Source organism: Plutella xylostella, chromosome 6 (genome assembly GCF_932276165.1).
Source record: "Plutella xylostella chromosome 6, ilPluXylo3.1, whole genome shotgun sequence".
Taxonomy (NCBI): domain Eukaryota; kingdom Metazoa; phylum Arthropoda; class Insecta; order Lepidoptera; family Plutellidae; genus Plutella; species Plutella xylostella.
This window is the reverse complement of record NC_063986.1, coordinates 3,101,671-3,119,345: the sequence shown is the minus strand read 5'-3', so window position 1 is coordinate 3,119,345 and position 17,675 is coordinate 3,101,671. Positions and strand designations below refer to the sequence as shown.

General features: G+C 36.3%; 1 protein-coding gene across 1 annotated transcript; it reads right to left on the bottom strand.

Moving 5' to 3' along the window:
• Window positions 1–3,913: 3,913 nt before the first annotated feature.
• LOC105390654 (protein sax-3) lies at window positions 3,914–17,338 on the bottom strand. Its single transcript, XM_011561992.3, has 15 exons — window positions 17,005–17,338; window positions 12,594–12,786; window positions 10,648–10,751; window positions 9,284–9,437; window positions 8,993–9,197; window positions 8,705–8,888; window positions 8,155–8,609; window positions 7,780–8,068; window positions 7,499–7,614; window positions 6,976–7,187; window positions 6,171–6,325; window positions 5,689–5,820; window positions 5,361–5,515; window positions 4,623–5,057; window positions 3,914–4,543 (listed from the first exon to the last, which is right to left on the bottom strand). Exons 1-15 carry the CDS (start codon window positions 17,111–17,113, stop codon window positions 4,526–4,528), a joined length of 2,916 nt encoding a protein of 971 aa, XP_011560294.3. The 5' UTR covers window positions 17,114–17,338; the 3' UTR covers window positions 3,914–4,525.
• Window positions 17,339–17,675: the final 337 nt, after the last annotated feature.

The window sequence follows — 17,675 nt, the reverse complement described above, 5'->3', positions numbered from 1 at the left end:
AATGGATTAGTGCAGCCCTGGGATTGCAGCTCGGCCCCTCGGGAGATTGAAGGCAAATGGAAGCAAAAGTTAGGCCCGTTATAAGATAAGTTTTTAACTATGTTCGGCGTTGAGTTTGTAGAAGAAGAACATTTTCGGAGAGCTGTAAAGTAAATACTTACTCGGCAGAATGTTTTAAATTGTGAAATTGGAAAACTGTTCTTACTCAATTAGGTACGAGTATTACTCTTTGCAAGAATGGAAGCGGGGAAGAAAATTACAGACGTAATAGGAAATTTAAACCATATAATGAATATAAATAGGTAATATAATAAAATTATTTATTTAAGCACTTATTTCATTCATATATTTATGTTTTTCATTAAAATAAAAATATTGTTTCCAGCTATAGACTAAAGGTTATACTAGCTGACTAAAGGTTATACTAGTTATATTAGGCTGTCTATCATTTATAAAGGTACCTAACATAAATCCTGATATAGAATTTTGCTTTGTCTTGACCTCAACATCCCTTATATGGAATAGCAGGGTAGCACACATCGCAGATGTGTGCTACCCTGATCTCACCGAAGAGCTACTTGATAAACTCGACCGTCTGCTCAACTTATGCATTCGCTATATTTTTGGCCTGCGTAAGTATGACCATGTCACCGATTTTCGTAATAAACTCAAGTGGCTCAACATCCGTCATCGAAGGAATGCTCATATTGTTTCCCTAGTATATGGTATAGTTTATAATCCTTGTGCCCCCTCTTACTTAACTGATCGCTTTTCATTCTTTGACTTTACTGACCGTCCTCAACGGTCAAGTCGAAATTTGCTCTTTCGTACCCCAGAGCATAATGCGGCAGGGTATTTGGATTCTTTCACCGTGTCAGCGGTTCGCTTGTGGAACCAGTTACCATTGCATATAAGGCAATCGCAGTCCATAGAAACCTTTAAGTCTAAGGTTCGTCTGCACTACCTCCAGAAGCAGAACAATCAGCAGCAGATCTAATAAATAGTTTATCTGTTTTTGTTGTAGTATGTAAGTGAGACGATGATATTATTATTTTTTGTTATAGTAACTATATATTTAAATTATGTATGTAGGTATACGTTTATTTTATAATATTATGTATAAGTAAGTATATATTCTAGTGTTTAACAATATAGATATTAAACAAAATTAAACTGTCCTCATTGTCTTTCGCACTACCTATCACTTTCTCCACAACGCCCAAGGTTAACTGGAAGAGAATGCTTTTAGCATTAAGTTCGCCTATGTACAAAATTAATTTATGTGCAATAAAGAATTTAATAATAATAATAATAATATATTATGTGGAGATTTCCCTCTTATTCAAGTCCCAATCACCTATTTTTTAGCGTCATCTAATAATGTATATTTGTACTAAATCCTTCCTAAAAATGTTTAACTACTTTGATGTATTTTATCTAATTGAGTTTAACGGCACCATATACATACACACTTTATCTTACAAAAAGCTTCGTCAAAGTAAAATTAAGTTTATTTTAATATTATTATATTATAATAAACATTTTGTAATATTATACCTATATGTACGTAGTAGTATGTAGATAGGTACAAGCAAAAAATTCAGATCTTCTTGCAACAGATGTTTCTAATTCAGTAACAGATATATTATGCAACTCAAAATGTATTCAAATGAGATGTGGGTTAGTTGAACGAGGCAAGATGACAGATAATTCGCAGACGGTGATCAGGGAATTATGGTAATAAATGTTTCCGCACAGAAATAGGCCAACGGATGTAATATTACCATAATTAGATAATATTTTCAAAGTTCAAAATGTTATATTTTGACATATATTCATTGTAGAAATAAACATATCACTGCATAGTGTAAAGCAAAGTAGCTACCCGGGTCTGTCTGTATCCGCGTATGTAACTATGTTTAGATATTTTAAACTACACATCATATTAGTTTGATGTGGCTTTTTAACATGTAGCTATCACTACTACTGTATTTTACTAAGTTACTATATCGTTATTATGTATTATAGGTACCCATACATAAGTTTGAAGGCGTAACATAGACTTAAGAATTTTATGTAGCGTACACCTGCGTCAATTTTAAACAAGTCAGTTTAAGTTTATTGATTTGATACCTACTAATAAAAAATAAGGTGAGTCAATTAACAAGAATCATAAAGTTAACAACCATTTTACTGCTCCGGATACTAGTTAACTGATGGAACGCCGTCATAAAAGTCATTTCTAGTTAGAGCCTTTATAACGACTTAGAATTAATCAAAATATTTATATGGGGTGGCTATTGTTATTTTATAAGTTATGTTATGAAGTTATATGTCCGGATCCAGCAGTAGTAAGAAACACGAAAGGAGCCTCCCCGAGCAAAAGTAGTACACTAAGCAGAAAGGGGTAAATGATATGTCAACTACAGACGGCTTTGAAGACGTGTGGTGGAGACTTGGCTACCACCAGTCATCCTCTCATTAGAATTCCTATGTAGGTATTTTACTTTTTATTTACTTCTATAGTCTACAATAAACAATTTTTATTATATGTAGTAGGTACTTATATCAAACGGCCGCACTCCAGGATCATCGTGTCATCCTTCTATTAACCACAGGGTGTTCCTTTTTATGTCGTCCTCCCTTCTATTTTTATTAGTATGAGATATTTAGTTATTCTTTATGACTACTAAAGATTTTATAACCATACTCAGACTTAGTTGAAAGGATCACAAAATAAATGACTGTAAAATTGAGCTTAATTAAAGTGTTAAAATACGGGGAATCTCATAAACATCTGGCTTTGTGCCAAGCTAGTAAATTGTCGCCTCTTAAAATTATCTCCCTATTTTATTTCTAATTAAATTCGTTTCAGAGTGCTCTGTAAAATATACGTTACCAATGCTCAGTTTTTCAGTTAATTTAGTTTTGAAAAGTTCAATTCAACTTTGATTCTACAAATTCCTCTGGACCTACGTAAAAACCATATTCGATAAAATAATATATTAATTGTTCAAAGAATAAAATCACTGGCTACTTATTCCATCTAGCTTTGTTTCCCAAGTGCGTACCAACATTGTGGCAGTAACAATGTCAATTATCCTTTAATTAGTTGAAAATGTCAGTGTTCAGCCGACTCTATACCCGAGATTATTCCATTAATGGAGTTTCAAGTAATTTGAATCGAATAGCCCTTTGTTCCTTTCTAAATCTCGCCAAAAAGGAAATTCTATTTTGTACCAGAGCGGCGTCCGTAAGAGAATTGGCCAAAAGCAAGACAAGGATAAATTGGGCATGACGATTTATAGCCAAATGCTTTTAACCCTTAGTATTTTGCAGATTGAAATTATTGTGGATCTCAATTTAATTTACCATCTCTAATATATTTAGTCATTTCTAGAAAGATATGGTTATTGTATTTGTTCTTTTTATTAGATTTTGAGCATATTTAATGCAAGAATTAATAATAATCTATTCTATTCTATATTTTATCTCAATTTCCATAACACCAAAAAAGAGAGACAAGATCCGAAGGAATCTATTAATACCTAACATTTGACCTGTTGGTTGTCCGTTGATTTAATATTACTGAGTTTACGGATTAAGAACATCTCTTAATTGGCGGAATAAACATGGAATGGGCTGTGTGGATGCAACAGTCGTCCTTTTACAACTGCTTTGATGTTTACGACTTCACCAAGAGTAATAAGCCCGAGGTAACGACGTGCTTCATTACTAAGTAGTGTATTATTTAAGCTCTTATTCTACTCGTTTTTGCTAAAGAAATAATCTGGGCGGTACTCAGGATAGCATTCATAACATTTTGCTCTAAGCATGTTAAGATGTTTCTTTTGATATCATCCCGATGTTGATGTTAGTTCTGTTTAGAACAATAAAACACATGCAAAGTATATTTTAAATTTTATATATTTTCAGGATAAAGTTCAGTTTAAGAAACAACATTGCATTATCAGAAAATATCTGGGTTACAGAACTATGGCGGTAAGAAAAGGGTAAAAATTTTGGAAAATGTTTGTAAGAGAGTACATGGGTGTTTTACTTAGTCTAAGGGTACAATAACTACTAATACACATTTTAATATAAATATCACAGTCAAAGATTAAACAACTAATATACTACAACTACTTAAATATGGCAGTGAAATGCAGGGCAGTCCTAATGTTACAAACATTCACGTAAAAGGAATATACAATAACAACCAGTCGTACTTTGTTGATTTCGGATATGTACAAAATTAAGAATCAGGAAATATTTTTCCACGTGGCTATGCTAGTCCTATACACGGTGACTAGATTATAGTTAGGAATAACATACATAAGTATCAAAATGTTCATTATCTCCTCTAAAGTTCAAAACTACTATTACCAATTTGCAATTCAATTCTACAAGAATAGGTATCCTACAATATTGCTTCGTATTACGTACTCTATTAGTGATTGACAACCTTATTACGCTTAGCATCATTTGACTACGTATTTAAACTATATATCATTACAACTGATCCTTAATTCTTCTCGGGGCTCTGCAACAACATCATTAGGTAAGTAAATGTAACGAAGAATATGCCATCATAACAATTTCAAAATTACAATTCACTTTACCTCGTATGGTGGTGGTGGTAATATATCGCACAAGTTGATTTGGCAACCCTGGTCGGATTTCCCGACATTCGAATGCCTCGCTTGGATTGGAATTTTGAAACTATTTTCACGTCCCAACCAGTGCCATTGTGGGTAATCATACTCTATATCATTTGCTGGAGACACCTTGCTTTTGTCTTGTCTGCTCCTTGATCCTGATCTATTTGTATTACAAGACTGACAGTCATCTTCTACTATATTCATTTCATTATGCAGGCTTTCGTGACATCTGTTGGGCTCTCTATAATCTTTAGTAGATCGACTGGATGTGCTGTGACAGCATGTTGAGCATTCCCCATTGGAGTATTGTATGCTGCCGTTGCAAGATCTTACGATGCTATTGTTGTGAGATCGTCTTTCTGGACAACTCCTCAAGTCGGATACGTCGTTGTTGTCCTATTGAATGGGAAATTAAATGATCGTTAATCTTAATTGAAATATTTATTGAATCGGGAACTGGAGTTGCAGTCAGAGTTGACAATATTATAAACATAATTAATTTACAGTTAGAAAAATGGGACTCTACGTCCATACTATAAGCTCTCATTTATCTTGTTAGGCTATAATGAAATACTATACAACATTTAACAAACCACTCGAGTAAAGACCCTTATCAAAGTAAGCCATGGGAGTTTTAAAGTAGCCCATCGAAAACACCTCGTCTATCAGCAAAATTCTCACACTCTTATCTTTACATACCTTGAATGTTAGTTCAGTGTAAATAGCACTGGACGCATATGGCTCGGGCGGGCCCCGCCGAAGTCTGTCGACACTGGTCGCGTCGATTCCCTGGATAGAGTTCTGAGGCAAACTGTACTCAGGCTCCACACTTAGAATACTCGTTGATTGACCGTCTATAACAATATACAACACTGATTAATATCTCATAAATCTTATTTGAATGATAAATGATAGCAACACAATGTATTTGTTCTAGTTAACTCAAAAAGGTATGTTCCGAAATTCTCTCGAACAAAACGTTTAAATTAAAATAAATGTAGGTCAAATACATAAAGTAGTCACTCACTATGAAGAAGACTTTGATGACAGCTCATGACATCTAAAGTGGGGTTGTTGGAAGTCGAAAACATCGGCCGCTCCCGAAGCCAAATGGTGTCCTTATTCAATAAACAACGCTGTGCTGTGACAATTGACTGACCTGAAAAATGATTGATCGGTTATTGTTGTGCGAAATAAAAGTAAATCACTTGATGTTGAGTTCAAGCGTTGAGGTGACATTATCAAGATGTCGGTAAACAGTCATTTAGCATCGTTGAAGTACGAATTGGCTGGTACTAAAGTGCACCTAAGTGGACAGTTCATGACTAGGCCTGATGAGGGTTGCAAAAACAATGGGTTACGGTTCAAAGCACATTGAACGAGTAAATTTGCAAAAAAAGTTTAGTAGGGGGAGTAAAATATTATTAAGTACTTATAATAATTACACTTTGTACTTAGTACATTAACAAAATACATTATGCTGTTAGGCAAATATTTTAACGAACTTACTGCTTGGTTTTTTCCTCTGCATACTGTTTCGTTTTTTGATATAATAAAAACTGATCAATCCAATGACGATAACTGATAGCAGTGTGAGACACAGCGCCAGCAACCACGTCTCTTGGAATATATGAGTGATATCAGCGTCTTTCGGTGGTTCGGTTCTAAAAGAGAATTAACATAGAATATAAATGATATGACCTTAAAGTTGATTCCTCGGCACTCGATCTGAACATAAAGTATTAATAAAAATGTGTTTCAATTAAGGGCATGGAAACTTGCGAAACAAGTCAGACAAATAAGAAACAAAGAACCACACACAAACGTTACATGACCTACATTATTCTATCTCAAGTGGGATCGCTTCAGACACGTTTCGCGTTTGGTGACAAAAAGTTGAACATTAATCTAATATTTTGACGGCTGCTGTTTTGATGAGAAGAGAGATAAAATGTCTCGTTGTATGTTTTTTATGGAGCTCTCTGTAATCATTAGACACTGTCATTCAAACTTTACACATACACCGTCACGAAGTTGGAGATGAATGTTTGAAAGTTATATTAAGAGTTCCCCAAATATTTACGTCGTTTTAACACCTTTGCTCGTTTCAGCTAAGATGATTCCTGCGAATTTCTATAGATTAAGTATATTTATCGACTTATTATATGAGTCGTATCCAATTAAATGTTATTAATTGACAAAGATTTCGGGATTGTATTAATTCTACGTAATTTGGAAAATTGTGAACTTTCACAGAAATCATCGTAGCTGAAACGAGGTAAGATAATATTTAACTTAAGTAAAATATACTCACTGCACAAACTGCCTTTGCATGTGGACGGGTATCATGTGGATCTGCGCGGGGCTGCTGAACGGTCCTCGGCCGAGCTTGGTGGTGGCCGCGGCTCTGACGGTGTACCGCCCACCTGGACGCAGGCTACTGGCTGCCGCCGCTCGCGTCTTGGCTCCGAGTGACATTTGACCCACCACTCTGCCTCCTGACGAACTGCTTACGCGGATTTCAATCTGAAATAGAAAATTACGGTGAAAAAGAGGAAAGAATATCTTTATACAGGTCCCTGCTGCCGCTACACGGGTTCTTTATCTACGTACATAGATAAACGTAAGTATATCGCGATTCGCCATAAATACGGAGCTGTGATTGGTGGAACGCACATTAAACTACTATTATTTTATGACATCGATGTAGCGGCCGCTGTAGTAATAATGCAAAGCTTTCAAAGCGAAAACGTTCGTAACAACTGATAGTTAAGCGAAAGATGGTCAGCGTACACCCTAATGCTATCAACGCAAACAGTGAAATTGTACACGCTTACCAAGTACCCTGTAAGTTCCCCGTTCCAAGTGCTCACAGGCGGCGGTTCCCATCGGATCCAGGCGGAGGTCGTGTTAATGACACCAGCTGTTACACTCTGCGGCGGGGCCGACGGGACTGCAATGCAAATAATAATTACAGTTTTGTTACGCAACAATTGGTAATTGGATCGATATTTTACTTCAGGTATATAATATGTATAATAGCATCAATCTATTTTATAAGTTAAAATCAATCGGTATTAGAACAGCTCATTAATAGTAAAACGAAGTAGGTACTCACTATCTTCTTCAGTAAAACCAGCCATCAGATTGGAGGGTTTGCCCAGCAACATTTTGTAGAAGGGCATAAGGAAAATGTCGTATTGCGTGTAGGGCATCAACCCAGACAGCAAGTAACTAGACGAACCGCTGTTATCAACATTCATCAGTGACCCATTAGAGCACAATACGTAATCGGAGTGCGAGCTATTTAGATTAGCTGATTCGTCACTCGTGTTACGCCAGTTCATTGTCGTGCCATTGTACCAGATCTTGACACCTTCTAAGTATTCGTTGTAATCGGTCATAACCTGCAAACAGAGGATGTTTTGACTCTTTCATTGTCAACAAGACCTGTCCGATCTATAGGTGGTTCTACTACAGTTTATATACTTACATCCCAAACGATTTTGACCGCAGTAGGCGAGACTGTATCTACTCGTCGTAAAACTATAACATTTTGTTGTAAATACTTTCTTGCTTGAACCAATTCGTATTGCGTCATCTGACCGATGCGCTCATTCGGCGCACTTGAGTCGTAGTCTAAAGAAGTTTCTTTGAGATCATTGCGTCCCTTCTTGAGCACATTAAGATAAGACGCCTGCATAATACTCCCGGCTGAGTTGACGGCTGTGCAAATAACTCGACCACTGTGTTCCGGCTTAGCTCCGTCCAAATACAACAAGCTCGTATTGCTCTTAGTGCATTCGGGGAACAACAAAGAGTCTTGGACGCCTTCTAGTATCCAAAACGTTGTGGGTGTGGGTAAGCCTTTAGCCTCACACGGTATGGATACCACATCTCCCTCCCAAGCGGTCAAGTTTGACGGTATTTGTGTGAAGTGTGGTAACGCTGAAAGAGAGTAATGAAATCAAAATAGACATAGACAGCCCTTTCATTTTTGATGCGGCAATAAAATAAGGCGAATGGCGATTAACGATGCTTACAGTAAACAGTGAGAGTGGCACTGGCGATGCTGGTGCCGGCGTGGCTGTCTGCGCGACAGGAATAGACGCCGGCGTCGTGGGCCGAGACCCGCTCGAACCGCAGCACCCCGCGCGAAATGCTCGCGTGCTGCGGCAGCGGACCGCCTTCCCTTATCCATGTTATTGTCACACTAGGGTCATGACTCTGTTTAAACAAATGACAAACGTTAGTACTACTGGCTTTTTTATTTTAAGTCAAAATTTGCGCTGACCTTACAAGGAGGTTAGTTTAAACGTTGTGATACTGACCTGACAATTAAATTCCACATTTTGTCCGAGCAACGCTGTAAGATTGCTGGGCTTGACCATAAAATGTGGCCGTCGCAGGACTATTAACGCCGCAGCCCGAGACTGCCTCTCTCCGGCGACATTTGATGCCACACATCTGAACAAACCACTGTCCGTGGGCAGCGTTTCGAGTATCCTCAAACTTCCGCTTTCTGTTACTGTTACCCTGAATCAACAAAGCGTAGGCTATAAAATGTATACTTAGAAACAATATTCTACTTCAAACAAATTGAACTGTATTCGTGGATGTACCTTCCATTGACTTCCACGTCGAACTGTTGGCCGTCTTTTAACCAATGTACAGAAGGTTCTGGAACACCTTTGGGTGGCGAACATTCTAGAAGAGCAGGTTCACCTGCGGCCACTTGAATATCTCTGGGTTCTGCTCTAAATTCGTCGCGAAGAACTGAAATACAGTTATCTTTTGACTCAGCGCTAGGGAATACAAGCCCGGGATCCCGCTCCCCGGGATCCCGGGATCCCGGTCATTTTCCAGTCCCGAAATTTTTGGGATTAGAATTTGCCAATCCCGGGATTTTCGGGATTGACAAAAAAGGGTAAATTAGTATGTAAGGGTATTGTCGTAGCTTTGTTGTCATTAGTTAAATGTCAAATGATTGTTTTCTACCCGTGTGACGTCACAGATGTGATAATTTATAAACAAATGTGGCTGACACCGTTTTCGCCTGTTTATGAAAAGTCCAAAAAAAATAAATTATTTTGTTTGGTATAATAGAGCAATTATTAATCATATTAGACCTACTTTAAAAAAGAGTCAAGTAGCCTATTGTTTATCTTTTTTTAAGAAGTATATTTTTTTTTCAACTAAGTATGGTCTGACAAAGTTAAATTATAAATACTGTGTCTCCAATAAACCTAAAAACTTTGATTCGTTAGACGTGTTTTTGTTTGTGACCTTAATCCCGGGACTATCCCGGGATCCCGGGATTGTCTACATCCAGTCCCGAAATCCCGGGATCCCAAATAAAGGCCGGGATTGTATTCCCTACTCAGCGCTAGGAATTTGAAAGTGTGAACAAAAAGTTTATGATGATTAAATAATTGCGCGGATAATAGGCGAAACGAAAGACGATTGAGTCGATGAAAGATCGGAGTTAATAGACCATGGAATATTTGCTAACACTTATATCTAGTAAGGAATTCGCAGAAGTATTTATAAATAAATAGCGCCGTGGAAGACACGGACGGGTTCGAAAGGTTTTTGCCTGAATGTTCGTACGGTCGCGATCGGTTAAGGGCCTGCTTCAAAATGTCTTGATAGTGACTAGGTACTTGTGGATTATCTCAATTATGCTTTAGACAGTGACATCATCATTTTTATAAACCAGATATTATGAAAAAGTCCCTAAATAAAATAAATTATCAAACACTCACGGTCAATGAAAAAGTTCCACTCACAACCATTGAACAAAACATTACCGTATTTTAATTGGTAATATCCTATGCTCTGTTAGATGTATTTCAATGTTGCAGAAGGCGTCAATAAGCTAGCCTTTTCCGTAGAAGTAAGTTGGTGCTTTTTTCAGTGTTACCGTTTCATTGCCGTGAATGTAACAAATGTATATAAGATATTGTTTTATTATTTATATAGTTACCAGCGACGGCGAGCGTGGCGTTGCGGCTGACGGCGTCGCCGGCCACGTTGCGCGCCGCGCACCAGTACACGCCCTCGTCGCTGTCCTTCTTGCCCCGGTTCACCCTGGTAGAGAATAATACTGATGAGTGATGGATTTGGAATGAGAAAACGTAAACATGGAGTTGGCCAATTTAATCTTTTAAAATGATATTTTGCCTATTAAGATAATAATAAACCAGTACGCGCCCTCGTCGCTGTCCTTGCCCCGGTTCACCCTGGTAGAGAAATATAGTGAGAGGAAATATACACATGAATATGTACAATCAGCGCGGCAGCGGCAGCGGGGCAATTCCCGACCACCCGTCTTTCAAGTCGCCTGTTGCGTGACGTAACGCCTTATATACCTAAATAGTTTTAGTAGTTTCATTTTGCAATTAATTCTAACACTAGACTCGAAGTGGTTGATAATCCAGGCCCTGGATAGATTTTTGCTGAAATGGCGTCAGGAGGTCGACGACAGAGGCGTGAGGAATAAGCATGGGGAGTATTGGGGAGGCTGTTGCCCAGTATAATGCTATATGCTATGTATGGATACAAGAAATAAAAAATAAATAAGAAAGGACCTATTTTTTAAATTTACTCATTTAAAATGATAATATTTACCTGTTAAAATTTAATAGCTGATTGAAATTGATGCTTTCCGCCTATGAGGAACAGACAGGTGAGCCCATGAACTACATATATGGGTATCGGATAACTGATAAGTATAGGTATCTACACAGATAACATAGATACGATACATATTTACTGTACTAACTCTAGAATAAGAAAGATTGTTACTAATACGCAATGGACCTAAATTATTATTATTATTATAAACACTAACGACCCGAGTACACTGTCTTACTGCCCCGGCCGGGTATATCAGGCAGTGTCACTAACCACTACAACTACATGACTACACTATTCTATTGAATGTATGTAACTACGAGTACTTCACATTTTAATATAGGTACTAATTAATATTTATTGCTTTTTAAAAGTACCCATCTGACGTTAAAAGCATGAGAATTTATTGACTCAACATGGAATCTATTGCTGATGAGAGTCACAGATAATAAATTAAAGATATCTCGGCTTATCGAATCAAATGCGGTGATTAATCGGCCGCTAACTTACATTTCTGGTTTCCTAGTTAGAATTGCGAATTACTCTCATTCGAAATGCTTAATCTGTGATAGCGAGTTTCCTTTAGATGATTTATAGCGTTGGTACTTATGGAAACCTGAGAAACCCAGGCTGCTACATGAATAATTAGAGTTTGCAAGTACTGATTTCCACACGAAACCAATTTATTATAAGTTCTTATACCGACGAAATTTGAAAATTGTATAATATTATTACAGTTCAGTATATTTAATACAAAAATGGTGGTCTTATCGCTAAAAGTGATATCTTCCAGACAACGTTAGAATAGACAGATGTGGGTTAAGTAAATTTATAGTAAACTTCACATTTACAATAATTAATCAAACAAACTATAGAATAAATTATTTATTTATAAATACGATAGGGTGCCTAGATAATATAATTATCCTCGCGAGCAAAGAAAAAGTTCCACTTGGTATAATTATTAAATCCTGTTCTATCTGTCACCGGAACTTTTTCATTGCTAGTGGCTGTATTATAATTTGTCACGGACGCGGGTATTATAGCTCTTCACGTACCTCAAAAACAGCAGTCCATCCTCCTAAACCCTCCCGATTGATTAGCATTAGTCAAACTAGACTTGCTAATCGTTTCACTAACAAACCTTTCTGATTAATTATCATTTGTCACCGGCCTAACTCTTCACGCATTTACCTCAAAATTATCAGTCCATCCTACAGCATGACCTTGCAACTCTTCACGTACCTCAAAATAAGCACTCCATCCTACAACATTATCCTCTAACTCTCCACTAACCTCAAAAACAGCAATCCATCCTCCAAAACAACCCTATGGCCGTCCTCAGCCGGCGGCAGCTGAGCGCCGTCCTTGAACCAGGTGACCGCGGGCTTGGGCCGGCCCTCCACCGCGCAGCGCAGCGTGGCCGGCTCGCTGCGCCCCGACACCGTGTTGGACGGGTGCTCTTTGATGCGAGGTGCACGGTTTTGGGCTGGAACAAAAGAGATAGGCGTGAATTTTTGTGTGGAAGTGTTATAAGCTGCAATCAGACGGATTGGACCACAACTACCGCATCAGCAACCGACCGCGTGCAGTTGATATCATGACTGAATGAAGTCGAATGTATAACTATTGCATGCAGTTGAATACAGCAACTGCAGGCCGTCTGTGTATGGTTTTATTGCACAAATATGTCACTTTAGTTATTATAACTACATAGTATGTGTTAGAAACAAAGAATAGATTTGCTATCTTATAGACGTAAGTTTGCCACCGTGGAGAAATATAGACACCATAAAATATTAAACTATAATTTGAAAATCATATCTTGATTTAGCTTTATAGACCCCAAAAAAGTATATATTTTTACGTGTTTTTGGAGTAATTATAAAAAATATAATATAAACTGATGCCCGATTCATTAAGATGATGAAACGGAGAAGGTTTTTTGGCCTTTTCCACCACGCGGACGTGTGGGTTTGCGGACACAAGCAAATTACACCCATTTCATTTCACTTTGATCAATATTATAATTTTTATATTTATATCTATTTACTATTTTATTTTTATCTATATATAGGTAAATACTAGTTTCTAAAGATTCCACTATTCTACTGGACTTACAAAATATGTACGCTTTTCATTCAAAATTATATAGTTTCTGATTGTGACTTTATGTTATTTGTCATTACTTCCTATCGCAAACTTTGATTTGACAACAATTTTCGGATTCAAATTGTATCAAATTTTACACTAATTACTTTATAAAAATGTTACTTCGTTTTGACTTCGCGATAGAGCCCCAGCTTTAGTTTAATTATTAATTAAAAATAATACAAAGTTGTTAGAGAGTTAGGGATGTCTGAGTGTCGTGGAACAGAAGCGTCCCTCTTCATTTATCGATTTCGGTGAGTCAAGTGACAGTGACAGAAAACAGATTTTTGTGTTGTTTATCGTATGTATAGACGTGTTAATTAAAGTAAGAGGAAACTTTCGGCAATATTATTATAAATAGCTGTTCCCGCGCGCTTCGCTTCGCCTTAAAAAGTTTTCCCGTGGGAATTCCGGGATAAAAAGTAGCATATGTTCTTTCCCAGGGTCTAAACCGTATGTATACCAAATTTCATTTAAATCCGTTCAGTAGTTCTGGCGTGAAAGAGTAACAGACAGACATAGTTACTTTCGTATTTATAATATTAGTTAGGATTTTGCCTTCAATCAATTAAATTATACGATGCTTTTATCATTCACTCACGTGCAATGAAAATATTCATCTGCCATTGACGTTCCATATGTCACTAGAACTTTTTCATTCGTGAGTGACCCGTATTTTTTACTGCCAACTTATTTACTCATCGAATGCCTGATAAATTGTATTGCATCGCATATAGGTATTATTATTGACCTGAATAGTAATGTCTGGGATATAAGTTACTCTGTCCTTATCGCAAGCATATAACTTACAACAAAGGATTTCAATCAACAGCTTGCCAATAAATATAAATTCATAAGGTCAGAAGAGAACTACAAAGTCTTCTAAGTATTTTATTATTATAGTATGTAGGTATACAGTGATTGTAACTACATAAAACTAAGTAGTGCGGAAGAATCTTCAAAATGATAATTTAAATTGACGTGATAAATGACCATGAGAGCCTAACCTAGCACAAGAGAACATTATCAACAAAGAATATGTTATTATACCTTAAGTGATTCATAAATTTGTAATATTTGTACAGTAAAGAGTTAAATAAATAAATAAATTTGATGATATAGCTAACTCAGAAAATAGCAAGAAAAGGATGAATCTGACTAATAAATAGGTAACCTTATTTCAGCATGCAGGTGACCAGAAACAAGTGGTTGTTAGCTGATGATAAGAACCGTAAACACAATATAATAGAATATCCTGAGAGCGCAATAAGAGACCCTTTGCCCAGAAGAGGTCATGCACTTGATGATAAGGAGATCGTGCCTACTACGCTGTAGTATTAAATCCTCATGTTGACTTATTTATTGTTACGATGGGATATACTTTTCGTATTTATACAAATCGATCCCCATATCTCATAAAATGTAATCCTTTTCATTTTAGGCATTTGGAACCCATAACAAAGCTCTATAAAAGCTTATATACGTATCCCTAACGTTTGTTATTTATTTGAAGAAAAGACTTTAAGTGCAAGATGTTTAATGATTAATAAAACTTCGTGCGATGCCTTTTGTTAAAAAAGCATCGGTCATAAAGTACAGTATTACATTAGCTCCAATCCAAGTGTATTATTCTTATTGCGTTTAGATAAACATTCAGATAAAATGACCCGCGGTCCCTCCATTGTAATGATTCTGATTTATTTCCAGGGTTCCTCGCCGCACAACGTAAAACCCTTGTCGTGTATCGTTGACATCTGTCTCGGAAGGTTGTTAGGATTTCATCGTAAAAAATAAGGGACAAATGACTCAAATTGGGTTGGGTGTTTACAAACACAGAAGGCATTATTTACGAAAGACATTTTATAAATTTGTAAAAAAACGTGTCGCCAACCCAACTCAGGTAAACTTTCATTCATAGGGATCGGTGACGCAAAAACGATTTTGACGGATTTTAGTAAAGGTGAGCAGCTGTACAAATGTCTTTTGTTAAATGCTGAGGAAAATAAAAGTATAACATATAAGTTCTAAAGTAATTCTAGTTCAGTTCAACCAACAGTCATGTTTATTCGTTGAGATCAAGTTTTTGTATGTGCATTTTTTATGTTTGTATCTTTGTTTTTGTCGCGAAAATGTAATTATTGATGGCAGAAGTAAAGAAGATTTTACTATTACCTATTTATCAAATCATCGACCGAAGTATTTTAGCTGTCTCATACAATTAGAACATAATTCAAACTCTCTTCACACCGGTGACACTAACAACGTCTAAAGTAAGGAAAAACTTCAGATATTTTCCACTTATACATCATGGTAATGTTCATACTCTTGTACCTACTTGATAAACGATTTACTATCATGGCTGGATATGATACCGTAATAAAAATCAATAGAATGCCCCCGCTAACCTACGGGGCCGACCCCACTAAAATATTCATCGTCTGTATGCAGTTTCATTTTATTTTCTTTCCCAGCAGAAGTGGTAGTTGTCGTTTATTAATACCTGTCACTGTCACCGATAAGTGGCAATACAATTTTATACTTATCTCGACATGTTTGTTTTTTGCCGTCAAATTTATTTCCGATATTGCTTAGTTCTGTATCGTTTAACTAAGCGAGGTTTGTTTCACGTTTATTTAATTGGTTAGTGCGATAAACAATAGTTAAAATATAATTTATCAAATGTCAACTTTTTGGTCTTGCAAGTTTTTATGTAATTCATAATCACGTTTGTTTGCAAATGGCAGATGTCAGATTCATGATGACGATCAATAGCATAGGTATAGGTACAATAGGTTTACTGGAGAGTTAAATACAACTTTTTACTATTCCGGATTTCTCATGGGCAATGTTTTTTGTCAAAGCGGAGCTCGCGACCAAATTGTATTTTTTTCATGTCTACAATTTTTATTCAAGTCAGATATCATGAATACAATATGGTTCGATATTTCCGTTAACAATCACGAATTGCTCAAAACTTTTTCAATATTAATTCTCTACTAGGTAGGTATGTATTGTATTTACTTTAAATTTCGAATAGGTTTCACACGCTTATTGCTGTTGTGTTGCTGTCACTGTGAAAAACAAACGTTTTTTTATTCTTTCTAATTTTAAGTTTATTTGTAAATTTTGTTATATCATAGCTTATAATTTTAAAAAAATCAATACCTATTCATTTTAAAATCTCTACATAATTATATATTATTATTTAAATACAAGGTCCTTTTTTAAATTTATTTCTATTACTTAATACGGGTGATAAACTTAATAAAGTAATTTCATTTATTGCCGATATGCTACCTGATTTAATTACACTCAAAGTTGTTTTCTTTTTGTTACGTTTTTCATATAAATATTATAATTGATATACTTTCTATTAAACGCTACAATGATTTATATTTTTTTATTTATAATTAATTCCCTGTATCATCACAAATTAAATTTGGTCACGGTTAAGTCAATATTTTCAATTAATAATCTGAAATTAACCCTAAAGCATCTTATTATAGTCATAACCGTAACATTCACAATCTAAATAACAACATCATAAAATAATTACCATTGGTTCCATTCAGTCCAATTAGCAACAGATGCACAAGAACTAAAAACACAAATTGGTTCCTCCCATTCGCCGAATTATCACACTCGTTCACACCTACATCCACCATACTGCCAGCTTTTCAATTCACAACTCACTGGCAACTCACATTTTAATTTCACGAAACGAAAAAATCACTAGGCATTCCAAATTCAAAATTTCATAAAATCACTCGGATTCACAGCGCGGCAAATTCAAAGTTGGAACGTACGTTCGAAAACGTACTCTCGGTTCTCTAGCTACACGTCTATGCGACTTCGGTCTTCGCGTCGTACTATCGTGTCGCCCCCTCTCTTCATCTGTTTACTCTCCAAACGGTTCGGACAAAGGCGCCACAGCCCCGCGGTGTATGTAAAATTCTAATAAGCCAGCGCGAACGGTAGCCGGCAACTTTCATGCTATTTGCTCTCGCGAATTATGATTTAATTAGTGAGTTCATAACTTTGCTCTACGTAGAGTAAAAATTTAAATAAAAAACCTGCTGGTGTTTTTATGTTAGGATGTTAATGAAGAGATTTATGTTTTTAATTGATGCTTAAAGCATTATGAGATCCTATAAGATTTTTTCAGTACATAGACTACACAGTCGCCTAAAATGTGTGTTGAAAATGGGGTAAATAAAATAATAAATA

Coding starts and splice junctions, on each gene's coding strand:
- LOC105390654 (XM_011561992.3), bottom strand. CDS start 17,113: ATGGTGGATGTAGGTGTGAACGAGTGTGATAATTCGGCGAATGGGAGG. Junction 12,787..17,004: donor TGGACTGAATGGAACCAATG/GTAATTATTTTA, acceptor CTTTTGTTCCAG/CCCAAAACCGTGCACCTCGC. Junction 8,069..8,154: donor CGGTCAAAATCGTTTGGGAT/GTAAGTATATAA, acceptor CTCTGTTTGCAG/GTTATGACCGATTACAACGA.